This window comes from Salarias fasciatus, chromosome 6 (assembly GCF_902148845.1).
Source record: "Salarias fasciatus chromosome 6, fSalaFa1.1, whole genome shotgun sequence".
In the NCBI taxonomy this organism is placed as follows: domain Eukaryota; kingdom Metazoa; phylum Chordata; class Actinopteri; order Blenniiformes; family Blenniidae; genus Salarias; species Salarias fasciatus.
The window spans coordinates 25443024-25457934 of NC_043750.1; the positions used below are offsets into that span (position 1 = coordinate 25443024).

Below are 14911 nucleotides of genomic sequence, written 5' to 3' on the forward strand. Positions count from 1 at the left end.
TTCAGCTATTCTGTGATCTTACAGATTCCAGGCGGTTTAGGAAAAGATGAGGCTAAACACAAAGCTTTACTAGATCATTGTGTTTTTGTTGTCCCTTTAAAGTGATAAACCACTGCATCTTAATGTTGGGTGACTGTAAACAGATACCGTCTAAACGGAGCACGTTTAAGAGTGTCCACCATCATTAAGCAAGTCATCAGTCGCATGAGTGCTGCCACTTGCTTGTTCTTCATCCCAAAAGTGTGAGGAGGAGGTCAGACTGTCAGGTGTGAACTTGGGAAACTGCAAGTTCTCAGAATAAAGATTTCAATATGTTTGCAATGTGACTTATAAGTAATAAACAGCACTTTCTTGTTTATGTAGATTTTGGGAAGTTTGTGTTTTTGAACGTTTTAATAACTTGTGCATACAGATCAGCCACAGTGTTGCCTGCGGGTATGAAATTAATGAAAGCTGGCATCATGTTTTTATTTATCCTTCCAATCGTATATAACTCTACAACCCTTTTTTCATTAGGAAAGGCAACATCCTTTAGAGTTAGGTCAAATATATAGTTCATTTCAAGAACTTATCATTTATACATTTATCACTAAAGCAGTTGTGTCAATTTTAGGGATGCACACCATTAGTTAGGTAAATGATTAAATGACGGACTGTGGCTATTGGCCTTTTATTCACAGACAAGGTACAGCTTAACTATCACGCAGTCATCCACCAGCAGTCAGGACGACAGACCCGTCAAACAGCAGTCCCAATCCCTGCAGCGGCGGTTCGAGCGACTGTGGTTCAAAATGAAGACACGTGCTCTTGCCAGGCAAAGCAGTTTGTCAGTACTTCCATCCAGAACAAGTAAATAACGTAACATTACACCCCAGTATTTGCATAGCTTGCACAGACCAGTGGTTGCTTGCAATTTGCCGTCAAGCCAATTTGGCGTTGTTAACCAGAGAGTGTGATCCTGTCAAGTCTGAGAAGATAACACAGTTTATCATGACAATGATCTTGCAAGGTAAGCATCCAGTTAACTTAATCAGAGGTGAAGGTAAATCCTGAACATACAATACAGCACATACCACAAAAACTTGCATTCCAGCAGCTTTTAAATTCAATATAGTTGCTAAAGATCATGATGGAAGGGTTCGAATTTTGGTGACAAATACTGTAGATTATCTTGAACTTTGACTGTTTTCCTGGAAGACTTGAATAAAGTTTTTAATTTGTTGACAGAGAATATCCCTAATCGTTGCGTTTCTCGGAGCTCTTTAGAATTTAAGATCACATACATACACACACACACACACACACACACACACACACACACACACACACACACACACACACACCCAATGATCCAGAGTCCAAGAAAACTCTGCATGATGTGTAACATCTCCATAACTCACTATTATCAACAACAGCAGGTTTCTGATTAATATGCGAATATATATGAATACTTTTTCACTCTGATCACAGACTTATGGTTGAATTATTCTCACCACCACTCATGAGGAACACACACTTGTGTAGTACAGGCCAAGTCTCCACACTGCAGGCTCCCTCCTCACAGAGGTATGCCCACCTCTACCTTGGATCAAAGGACTGAGCTTAAAACCTCTGGCCAGGAACACACTCGAGCAACACACACACACACACACACACACACACACACACACACACACACACACACAGCATAGTATTTTTTGGCTGTTCCTAGAAGAGATCAAAAAGGCCTTTTTTTTTCCTTTGCTCTGAGCCTATAGCATAAATCACCATACACAGACGAGCATCCATCCGCACACACACCCAAGCGCATGCACACACACACACACACCCACACACACTCAAACACCTGTGGCACATCAAACGCACCCAGCTGAGAACACACACCTGCAGCAGGGTAAAGCCCTTAGATTGAACAAGTAAATCATGTTGCTCTAAAAACATACACACGCACGCGCAAGACGACACACTCCCCTGCACTTCCACTCAACCCAGCCTGACCTCAGTAATATTCCGTGACTGGTGTCTCACTATGCAAAGAACCCATTCAAATAGTTAGTGAAGACTCCGCCGCAGTGGAAACGTAGACAAACAAATGCGGAACCTCAGCCAGGTGTGTTTACAGAGCGCGTGGGGAGGCAATGCTTTCTCTCAGTGTCACCCCCACGCCCTCTGGATGTTCCACAAATAAAAAAAATAAATAAATAAAAAAAAAAATGGCAACACTTAAAAGAGAGAAGTGGAGAAAAGTGAGACAGAGACGACGGAAAGTTGCAGCGAGAGAGATAAACGGAGAGAAAGTGCGGGGAAATAAAGAGAGTCAGCCTGAGGTATGATCCGCTGGAAGGTTGCCCGTTTGAATCCCAACACAGACTGAAAACATTCTGGAGAGTCACTTTCTTCGCCTCTCTGTGGGACTGCTCTTAAACCTTCAACTAATCTAGTGCTGCCACTAAATGACTGGCAGTACAAGTCTGGGGTTTTAAAAGGCATATCCCAGGTGTTAAGAGAGGGAGCAAGTGTGTGCGTCTCTCTGATAGATCTCCAGCCACCTGCTATTGCGTTTCCACCAGTTGTTCCCGCGAATAGGAATCTGTTCCTACATTGCCTTTGGAAACCAGAAATCTGTGATTTTTTTTTTTTTTTTTTTTTTTGCGCCGTCCAAACTGTTGTTGACGTAGCATTTGAATAAATTAAAGTTTGGAGTCAAGCGCTCATACACATCCTTCGCACACAATAGTCTCTCCACACAAGAGTATGTGGGTAAAATGTCACGATGCATTTACATAAACTGTACAGGCTGCTAAACAAAAGCAAACAGAAAAACTGTGAAATGTACCTTGCAAATATATTTAGGCGCTTTAAATCTGTTTTTTTTTTTTTCCCCTGTTTGTGCATAAGGAGAAAACATTGTTATACAATGCAAAATCAATATGTGAAAATCTCTTGCACAGCATACAACACTGTGGCTAGCAGCACATCTGCAATAACCCAGACTGCCACTGACTAATTAGTAATTACAGCAATGCACAGTAATTACAGTGAAGTATCATGAATGTAAAAATCATTCAGTAATTCTGCAGGGTGTGGATTCTGCTTTGCAAATTCACACTCTAAATAATAATGGGATAAAAACTTAATGCCGACATTATATCTTCTGGACTGTAAGTCGCATCTATGAAAAAAAGACAAGAATAATACAAAATAAAATGCACAGCAAGGTGAGCAGGTTTGTTACTGCTTGAGAGAAAGACTTTTTTACAACGCTGACAGGCAGCTTTATTTTGTGCATAGCCGTAAATACTTTCTGAGGTGTGTTGGTGGTCTTGTGATTGACTGCTCATGACGTCCACGCATGCTGTTCTCCATTTTTTGTAGCAAAACAACACATGAACATTTGTCCCATAATCAGTCAACATCAGTCAGTCTTCCAATGATCTTGGCACACCTCTACTGGAGAGCGAAAAAAAACTGCATAAAAGCGTCTGAAACGCCTTGAGATATTTCAAATATAATTACAGGAACAAATGTTGAAACTTCAATTCAAAACTGACAGGGCCATACAGAGGTCAGAGATCAGTAACCTGTCCACGGTGTGACCTGCCTTCACCCATAGTTAGCTGGGATCGGCTCCATCGCCCCACAACGCTGCGCAGGATAAAGTTGTGTAAAAGATGGATGGGTAGAAGCAGCTTAACCAGCCAAACAAATTGTAAAAAAGTGTGTCCAGATAACTCTAGACATGCATTTCTTTGATTTTCTTTGCAGTTTTTTTTTTAAAAAATAATAACAATTGTTTCCTTGTTTGTTTTATTTAATAAAAGCCCCTGTTGATGTTGACTGTTGATATTTGGTTTGTTGACAATGCTGCGCACCAGCAACAGAGGAAATGACTTCAACTAATGAATATACATTAGTAGATATTTGGAAGCGTCCACACAGTGGCTTGGTGGTTAGCTCTCTCATGTGGCATTGAACATACTGCATGTGTGTAATTTGGAAGAGGGAATGCATGGATTTGGAGGGCTTAATGAGCAAAGAAATGCATTTGTTTGTTGATTTCCATCCTGGACCAGGCCATTTGTGCCATTCATAACTCGATACTCCTTCCAATCATACCACTCACACTGCTCACAATATGAGCTTCAGCCCCAGTGATTTAACAAATATAAAACCACAACAAGATCATGACAGCCTGGTCTTGTTGGTTTTGCTTGTTCCTAACTTGATTTTCCAGTTTCCAACCAAATAAAAATTGTTGTGGCAAGCAGTTTATGCAAAACAGTAAGAAGTAATTTTCATATCACAGCCTAACAAAAGAAAATAAAGCTCAGATTGGTTTCTCCGGTATATGGCACAAAATACTGAATAAAGTATCTCTTCATTCCTTTCTCATTTGAAATCAAATCTACACAGATGAAACGTCTCCTCCGGAGTCCCTCCTCGCCCAACTTCATGCGGCGAGCAGGCATAAAGCACGTACAAACAGGGTCTGACGCCCCCTGCAGAAGTCATCTGCGGTGGCTCCACGTTCACAGAAGTGGAAACTGCAGGGTCACGGTTTCAAAACCCATGAAACGAGAAAGAATATTAGAGACCTGTCTCAAGTTGTAAGCCATGAAGTTCATGAACTGAAAGTGTCACACACAGTAGGCAGAGACTGCGCTCCACTTCCCCGTCGTTCGTCATTCTGACTGACAGACACATAAATATTCTGTCAGGTTATTTTGTTACCAGACTTTTTTATTCAAGTGCCACTTCCCAAAGAAAAAGAAAGTGAATCCGCATCACATTTTAATGTGGTAATACACCTCCATCAGCCATAACATTAGTACCACCTAACCCTAACAGGAAATACCCACAAGACGGCTGTCGGCGTGCTGTGATACCTGGAACTGTTCACTCATTTTGTGTATGTTGTCGTGTGGCGCCGACATTGCAACACATGCGTTGATGATTCTTGACCACCTACAATCATGTGTCCAGTGGACTGCTTTTCTGTTCTTTGACCACTTTAGACAGTTACTGATTACTGCAAACCAAGAACAAAAAGAAATTTGGTTTTCGAGATGCTCTGACGCGGCCGTCCAAACATCATAGTTGTTGAACTCACTCAAATATTTGCCAGCTGCCACTGACACGTACCATTGATCGGAGGGTTACTGGTGTCATTTCCTTGACCTGTTACTGCAGACTGGTGTTTTATTAAAATGTCAGATATTATCACTATTACAATGATTCACTAAAGATTCACATTGCATTGAGAAATTTACAGACAGTGTACCATGAAAAGTGAAAAAACACAATCACATATTACTTTGTCAGTATAACTTGCTTTTTTTTTTGTTAAATATGATGAATCTGTATTGCAGCAACCTATGTAATATTTGGATTTCTTTCGACGCTTGGTAAGATTTAAATACCGCCACAAGATTTAAAGAGTTGAATCTTTAAATCTTTAAATTTAAGATTTAAATACCGCCACAACAATCAAAAGGATCTGCCCTCAGTACTTCAATCCATCTGATCAGAGAGAATTCCAGTTTTGACACTGCTGTCAAACATATTTATTTGTAATATTCATCTAAAACATTTTCAACATCTGACAGCATGAGCATTAAAAAGAGTTAATTTGTTCCGAATGAAAAAACTTAGCTTAAAGTTAACATAAGCTAAGTCAAAATGATTTTGGTGATTATGAAATTAATGTTTTGTGGTAATAGTTATCAGAGGATTTTGGTAATCAAGACAAAGGACATTGTCCTGAAAACATCATTATTACTATTATGTGAAAAATGAAAGCACAGTCTCCGGGGAGCAGAGGCCTGGAGAGAAGAAAGTCACCTGTTGATCAGATATCGGAAAATATAGTGATTAATATCTTGAAATCATGATTGCAGAACACACAGCAAAGAAAAACTGGTATGTGTTGCCTGTGTAATTATAGCTGTGATTAGAACCCAATAATCCCCATGCAGCTGTTTGTTGGTCATTTAACATGCATTAGTGTTCATGACTTTGCATTGATCACACAGTTCAAAGTGCTTAATTCCATTAAATCTCATTAAATGAGCCACATATAGTTTAATTTATTCATTCTTCTGCTCATCTTGTGAATGCAGCCTATTTAAAATGAACTATTTAAAGTATACAAACCAATAACTTGACACTTGAAATAATTGTATATTTCTGTTATAAGTAACTTTGGGCTGGTGTTTTAAAAGATGCAAATGCATACACTGCTTTTTCATTTAGCACAACATTTTGTGACTGCATACGTTTTTTTTTTGTCTGCCACCTTTGGTTTCCCTACTTCTCTCATGTCTTGGTTTATATTTGTGGTGGAAGAAAATAGCCAAAGGTCTCAAGCAGCCAAGATTAAATTCCACGAAAAATTATAAACAACCAGGTCAGAAAATGAGCGTAGGATTGCTGGTCAAAGGTTGCAGTGGTTCTATTTTCATTGCATATGCACTTCTGATTACATTTTCAGCCATATTATGCAAATGTATGCATTGCCATTCATGTGTACAATATTAGACACAAAGGTAATGCAGGACATTCTGCCTTTGTAAAGCTTTTAGAGCTCAGGCTTCATTCACAGGGAGGTGTTGACTGATTAAAGCTTCAGTTAATGGGGTTGTATCACAGGGCTGTGCTGTTCTAACAGATGTTTCGGTTTACTTCCACTATTCAGTATTGTTCATTGATCTTACACCCGTTTAATACGAACGCAATCTGCAAGGAATTGGAAATGCTTCACTCCATGTAATGTAGGTGTAAAGTCACCTGAGTGTGTGTGTGTGAGGCAGCTGTAGTGGAAAAATAGGATGCGAGGATTGTGAGATGACAGGATGCTTTTATGCTCACTTCACAGTGACTTACCCTAAAAAAAAAAACAAGAGAGGCTTGAATTTGAATCGTATTTCCTCCTTGTGAATTTTAAATCTTGTTGGCTGAAGGGCTTCCGAGTAATGTACTTTATGATTTGAGGAATAAATCTGGAATAAATAATAAACCATAAATTATGTATACATCACCATATTAGGATGATGAAACATGTTGTCAACTTGTGTTTATTTGTACATCCAGCTTTTAAAGAGCAACACTGATCATTAGGTTGTGTTTCGTGATGCTTGGTGAATAACAGCCCAGCATTCACACTATTTTGAGTCTGTTTTTAGTCTCCACCGGAGAGGGGCTGATTAGTTTCTACAAATCTGAATCCTTTTTCACAGAATGACCTTCCTGCATTTCTACCTTCAGAGAGGTGTTGACAGTATTTCTAAGAACTTTAAAACTAACAGTAAAGGTGCTTATTGTGCAGGGAAACGACACTATGGCCAATATATAATGTACAACATTATGAAACTTTGTACTGCCATGCCAACAAGCATTATCTTAAGAAATATAATCTACTCTGACTTTAAATATTCATGAGGTAGCTGAATAATTTCTAGATGTTTTCTACAAAAATCCATGCTATAAAAAGGTGGAAATCGAACTAAAATGTGAATAAAGAGAGAATGCAGTGATGTGCAAAGCAAATAAAATCTATACATAATGTCAAATGTTAAAATTAAAAAATATATATTGGAAAAAATTTCTGCTCAGTTCGGATTTTCGTGCAACTACTTGTGGTGCAGTGTGTTTTCCTCCATATATTCTGGTTTCCAAAGACCAAATTGTTAGGTTTATTAGCTAATTTAAATTGCAAATACATTAAAACATGTGTCTGCCTCTCTGTGGTGGACTGGGAACATGTTGAGACGGCATCCTGGCTCTGTCCATAATCCGCTAGGATCGACACTACAGATTCGCTGGACAAATTGGATAAATGGATTCAAATTTACAGAAAATTCATACAGCGTCTAAATTATTTATAAATGTTATTGAACCCTTTTGCAAATTTAGGACAGAAAGACACAGGAACCTGAAAACATGACCATGAAAATGTGGGTGGAGCACAGAGCAGAGGTATTTTACTGCAAACTGTTGTCTCTGGTATATTACAATATCATTGCCCCGATGTGTGCAAACTTCCAGTCCTCAGTGGTGAAAATAACTCTTCCTGGTGACAACTACTCATAGCTGTTTTGCTTTCACAATAGCCGGAGGTCTTATTAAATTAGTGTGCAAGTGGCAATAATTTGCACTGAAACCACTAGAAAGTCTTGTTATGACTCTTTGTGACTTTGTCTTAATTAGACCTTTATTCAAACGATAAATTATTGCTTTACTGCTTTTAGACGCAGCTACAGCCCTGAGGCAAACTGCGCAAAACCTGAATTCAGAGGTCACTACACTGTTTAATTCAACATATCAAGTATTTAACATTGGAGCCAGAAGTCAGACGCTCCCCTGTACAACATGAAAATTGCTGTCAGGGTCAGACCGGCAGAAGGACACTCTACTCTGACAGCGAGTTGATTTGGTTCCTTTGTGCACCAAACCCGTTCATCAGAGCTGCCTGTCTGTCTGCACTCTGCTGGCCACATAGAAGGAAGATCTAACATATTGCGGTTTTGTTTGAAGAACTCTTCACAAAGCTACAAAAAAAAATTAAATCAAATAAAGAAATTCTATTTTAAAGCTTAAATCACATTTTTCAAAAAAGTAATTATGAAAGATTTGTGTGCACCTCATTGTGCGGTGATTGCTCCATACTTCTTTTGCCCCATTTTAGCAGTTTCTGGGTAATTGATATGAAAAAAAGCATCAATATTGTTGGTGATTAAGATTCAAAGCGATAAATAAGCGACAAAGGTGATACGTAATTAAGGCCATTATAATCAGCTACCGACCCCAAGCGTTATTCAGCAATGTCATAACAATACATGTGCAACTAACAGCTAACATTAATCTGCAATGATTGGCTTGATTAGCACTCTCAACATTTTTTTTCAGAATATCAGCCAGACTGAAAGAAAATCTTAATCACTGTTCAATAAATTCAAATGAGATATATTTGAATGTGTTGTTTGATCAAGCTGACACTCCAAATTCTAGCCACGTTCAGGTTGCTGCCTGCTTTTTATTAGCTGAAAAGATGGCCACCATACATGTTTATTCTGACCTCTAGTGGCAGTAAGTGGGGATGCATTAATTCAGTTAGCATCATGTATCAGGTCCGATACTGCAGAGTTTACATGTACTCCTACTCATATTCATAAAAGACCTTCAAAACGACGTGACGTGATTTCTGTGTCGTCCATCAGCAATCTCGGCAGAATTTAGAGAAGAGAGCACGAGCGATGTCCATGGATTACAGATTCTTCATTATTAATGAGATTACAATTCCTGAAGTAAGCAGACTGCAAAATATATTCTGCCAAAATATGAAGACGAGGGCTGTAATCTAGTTCACAACATCAGTAATTTAACATTTGGAACAGCAGCATTAGCCCGATGGAACCCGTTAGTGTAACTGCACCGTAGATCCAGGAGGATCATGCTACATGCTACCTGCTACTTGTATCATGCCACATGCATTGCAACATGCTTCCACATCAGCAATGCTGCACATGATTAAAGTATGGCTGATGATCACTTGTTAACAGTGAGCAAGAGTTCAGCCGACCAGTGGCCACTTGACAATATAACAGTTTTCTTTCACTTCAAGGTCTTTCTATTTTTGCCAAACATAAAACATTTTGCATGACTTGTGTGTGATGACACACTGCCCAAGCTGAAAAGAGGATGTGTACAAGAAGTTGTGAGTTCTGATGACAAAAAATAAGAAGTAAACATAAAACTTGTCGAAGTCTGCATGTTCGTTCAAAAATTTTTCTCTTTGTCAGGCTTTGTATTTTGCAATGTCTCCAAGCCAAAACAGTTGGTGTGTTGCAACCATCCTGTCTTATCTGGATGTCTCGCTCGAGAAACATCTTAAAAAGTACAAGATAAGCATTTTGGGCTCTGCCTCCTCCCTTCTCTTCACACGGTAGATCAATAGCAGCCTCCTCCTCTCTCTAACTTACATAATAAACAGTGAGGTCTAAACAAGCAAAACAGCCTCCATTCCACCTGTGTGGCCTCAAGCAATGGATTCCTTTGTCCCTCGTGGAAAGGCCCAGGGGGAAGACAGAACCAGACATTAAAAAGACAAGAAGAGATGCTAAAAGAACAGAAAAGAAAAGGAAAAAAGGATAAAGAATATGATGCAGTTGTTTCACATTTCAAAGCTAAGAGATTTTTGTGAGGAAAACTTTTCCAAAACACACCTTTTCACAAAGACGTGGAACTATTCTGATTGGGAGGTAGAATACCGGGACAGGCAGACAATAAATTATTTATGCCTTTTAACCGCCCGCACTCGTCGTCAGACTGCGGTAGAGTCGGAAACATGACCCAGCCAAACTCTTCATGACATCAATGACTCACCGAAAAAGTCGAACCATGGCTGCACGTGCTCTCTGTGAACCGAGGCCGTGGGATGGTTGCACAAGTTGCACACACAACTCTCTTTTGTACGCGCATGAACACACACACACACATAATTATCTTCCATTAGGACACTGACTCCTTCCATATAGCTGCCACTTTGTCTGCCGTGAAAAGAAAACACTTTGGGCAGACGGAGCGTTAGCGTCAGTCTGACACACACCTACCGGCAATACATACTGTATGTGGTCTGCAGTCCTGTCAGGACCAAAACCTGCTGCCCATACCAAGTACGCACGCAGAGACAGCTAGACGAACAAACACACACACACACACACACAGACATACACAGTGTGCAAAGTGTCAGGTGGCAGTGATTTGTTCCTACTGACAGACAGGAAATAAGGGAGTCGACCAGGGACCTCACTTCCTCTTAGACCTGACTAACCTGACATCTATCAAGAGCCCACACACACACACACACACACACACACACACACACACACACACACACACTCTTCTCCTCCACTGTTTGGCTCACTAATACGCATGCACATATTCACAATCCATCAGACTCCTAAGTCTCTCCTGAGGCCTGCAGAATTCAAATTTGGGATTAAACACTTGTCTGTGGGCAAAGAAAGAACATGTGCATAACTATTTTGTAACTAGCACTACAGTTCAAAATACATCAAAGTGTGCCAATTGCATGCTGAAGAAATGGAGCGTGCTGTTAACACTTCAAGTGACAAACAGCCTCTGATAAAAATTACATCAACTCTTCTAGTGTGTTTGTTAAATGCTGCAAGCGAAGAGTGCCGTAGGAAAGCGACACCACTCAGAGAGGACGCTAATGACTGAAAGAATTACATTTGTTGGAGCATCAAAGAGGTGGTCTTGATAAGGTTATGCAGCATGGACAATCATAATCACTTTAATTAATCTTCTAATTGGCTCCCTCCTCATTAGAACAGGGTTACACAAAGTTCCAAGTCCGCCTAAGCGGTTTGACACTGATGAGGAGGAAGGGCTCGAGTGTGTGTGATTGCGGGAGTATGTACCCGGGTGCATGTGCAACCCTGCTCGATCTGATTTGGTTTTTGACATCACACTCAGAACTTTCCCAGCCCACAGGCCAACATCTAGACATTCAAACTTGACCTCAATTCACTTGAGCAGAGCCCGGCGGTCCAATCAGCATGGAGCTCCGGCTAAGCTGAGCCAATGGTACGCGTCAAATCAGACCCAATCACACACTGATAGATCCGATAAGTGGGTCAGCAGCATTACACAGAAGCCTTTTCTTGGCCTTTCTGGGGAAGGAGGCATCTTTGAAATTCATGGTAAGAAATGCAACTCTTCTGAGAGTCCTGAAGACTGTGACCCGCAATTTCAATTTCATACCAGCGAGGCACAGCTGGGACGCTCAAGCCACATTTTCATGCAGTTACCTTGGGCAAGGTTAGCATTAATGACAACCAGCAGAATTTTTCATTAAACTTTGGCTACTTATAGACCATTATCATTACGCACATTAGCAAGTGGGACAAAAATCATTCTCTACGTATCATAAAGCTAATGATCCGTGAAACTGTTGCTACGCGAACCCCTCCTTTCTTTAGACACTGTCATGTTTCAAAGGTATTAAAAGTACTACACGGTCCGATGGGGTACGGGTTTTTATAAAGGCACTTGCCAAAACGCAGGGTGGTCAAAACTAAATCATGATTATAAAAAAAAAAAAAAAAAAAAAACAGTAACACCTTGCAAGATTTCTGTCTTAGGACTGCAACACAGAGACACAAGCACACTGACCCTGGATATGACTGACATTTTGAAACACACCGAATGTGACACATCCCTGACTTCACTCGGAATATAAATTGTCGGAAGATGCTCCATCTGAGGCCATGCTGAAAATGTGAATCAAACAGCTCTGGGGCAGGACCCACTCACCGAGAGGGAGGGAGCAGGGGAGGGGGGGTACCTTGGCGTTGGTGGTGAGGGGATAAGTTATGAATAAAGAAGCCAGTGAGGAGAGGTGAGCAAATGAGAGGTGGGGGGAAGGAGGGGAAGGCAGAGGAGGGGGGGAGACAGTAAAATGCTGCCGTCACTTAAACTCTAAAATGAAAGATCGATGAGCTTATTTAAATGTGCTCCCGGAGACGAGAGTTGGCTCATATAAACCTTCGCATTTATGAGGAGGGGTGTGGGCATCGATTGACTGAGAGACAACCAGAAGAGGCGGAGTGAGCGAGGGGAGGGAGGGAGAGGGACAGAGAGGGACGTGGCGGAGGGTGAGAGACAGGGACAGGGAGAGATCAGGAGGATCAACCTTGGCTCATGAATTTCATCCTTTTTCTCCTAAAATAAAACGTCCTAATAAATGCTGGGGATGGAAGAGTCGGAACCTGGAAAATCTACAGCCTTCGATTGACCGCCTGGCACAGCTTATCGAATCAATACCCCCCTCCCCCTCGTCTCCCCTTCCTCTATTCCCCACAAGAGCCCACTCTGTCCCGAGTTTGTTTCATTAATTTCAAATTCACCCCTCGACCCGCCCTCCCCCACTCCCCCCCTTCAGGCAGGACAGCTGGCAGGGGCTGGTGGGTAAGAGGATGGGAAAACATTTGGGGGGGTATCTTGGGTGCTGCTGGTGAGACCTTGACATTAATGGGAGGGCCGAAGGAGCTGACTCTGCAACCACATGAGGAAAGAGAGAGGAGGGAGGGAGGGAGGCAGATGGAGAGTGTGACGACTGGGAAAAGAAAAGAGAGGAGAGCAACTTTTGACACACACAGAGGTGTTGTCATACCGTCATCATCGATTGAACTGCAGGCACAGCTCTGTGAGTGACAAGTACGGTGCGCCGCATTCCCTCTACCAATCCCCCCCTCCTCCTACATTTTCCCTCTCACCCCTTTCCCTTTCTCCCTCCGGTGCTCCTCCTTACACCGCCTCCTTCTCCTCCCGGCCGTGCTCTCCACTTTCTCACTCTCCTCATTCCTCCTCTCCCTCGCACTCCGCTTTTCACACTTCACACAGGCACTTTCCTGCACTTAAACCGCACACATATTCTCCGTGTGTTCACAAATAGCGCACGCACACCCCCCTCCAAACACTTCTCTTTCACACGCACACACACACAAGCATTCCACAGACCCCTCCTCCTCCTCCTGCTGCACAAAACCCCCAATGTCTCAGCCTTACATTGGCCCACCACGCCATCTGTGACCCAGAGAAAGTGTGTGTCAACACCGCTCTGACCTTTTCTGTGCTTTTGTTTTGCCACTCTGAACATGCTCCCAAGAGGCACCCAGACATGCGACCAACAAAGAACAAGCATCACACTTTTTCTCCATCTTCCATATGACTTTGTCCACCTGAAGGTGCTGGACCCTGTCCCAGCTGACTGAAACCACTCCATCACAGTCTTCACACAAAAAAGAAAAAAAAAAAGCATCACTCTACTGTTGGCAGTTCCCAGCTATGTCTAGGGATCAATATCCCATCTTCTTCCCTGTTACCATATTCAAGAATTGCTTCACGCATTAGGCACGGCGAAAGACGAGCAGCATGTACTAATCTGAGCTACTGCCTGCAGCAACAGGGTCAACACTGCACTAATAGGACACAACTTAAATTAATACACTCAGCATGTGGCTGTATGTGGATATGTGTTTGTGTGCTTTTGTGCCAAATCAAGAGATGTAGTTAAGCAGGTCACAGACTAAGAGGGGGATTATCTGTGCCTGGAAACTGTAACACTCACCCCCTCCAAACATACAAAATACATCCTCAATACCTTAATCCTCTAATCTATAGATCATAATAACCGTTTACACAAGCACCTGGCAATGCTGCCAACTCTCCTGTCTGTATCACAACCAAAAAGAACTCAAAACAATACTGATGGGTCAAAAAAGAGCATTTCTTCACAGCCACACATCAGGTAAAGCCACAGATTAAGGAGGAAAGACACGTGAGGTTGTTATTAAGTGTACTTCAAATACCACCTGCTATTGAATGAACCTAATATCCACTAATTACATGTTTACAGGGCTTCTCGGAGTTCAGCTCTCACCTTGGCAGTGCAACATGTGGCAGCAGCTGCTGAGAAGCAGCAGGAAAAAGAGAGGCAGACCGCGGCTCCCACTGCGTGTCGCCCCGCTCTCCATCATCATCATCATCATCATCATCATCCTCATCCTCCTCCTCTGCCGGCTCCCTCCTGCGGGTCTGTCCACTCGCTCCGGGGATCCCTTGCGGCTAATTCCGGGTTGCATCCTGCAGGGAGAAGGGAGCAGTGGCACGAACACTGTCCGCTTGCGGTGCGCTCTGCCCTGCGCTCCGAGCAGGAGGTAATGAGATCAGAGCCGCTCCTCCGCGCTTTGCTCCCCCAAATGAGACGGAAAGCTCCAAGATTTCACTTCCAGGCGTCCAAAAAAAAAAAAAAAAAACCTCAGCAGGCAGTGGAAGGTGAAGCCGGAGCGGACTTTCCCCCCTTCAGTGGCGAGGCTTCACGGTGTGA

The 14911-nt window shown here is 42.1% G+C and overlaps 1 protein-coding gene across 1 annotated transcript in view; it reads right to left on the bottom strand.

The window, feature by feature from the left end:
• LOC115389784 (protein sidekick-1-like) overlaps positions 1–14578 on the bottom strand; it is a 180238-nt gene extending 165660 nt beyond the window's left edge. Inside the window, exon 1 of the mRNA XM_030093361.1 lies at positions 14465–14578. Within this exon, the coding sequence (XP_029949221.1) occupies positions 14465–14576 (112 nt within the window). The 5' untranslated portion in view covers positions 14577–14578. The remainder of the gene's footprint in view (positions 1–14464) is intronic.
• Between the last annotated feature and the right edge of the window lie 333 nt (positions 14579–14911).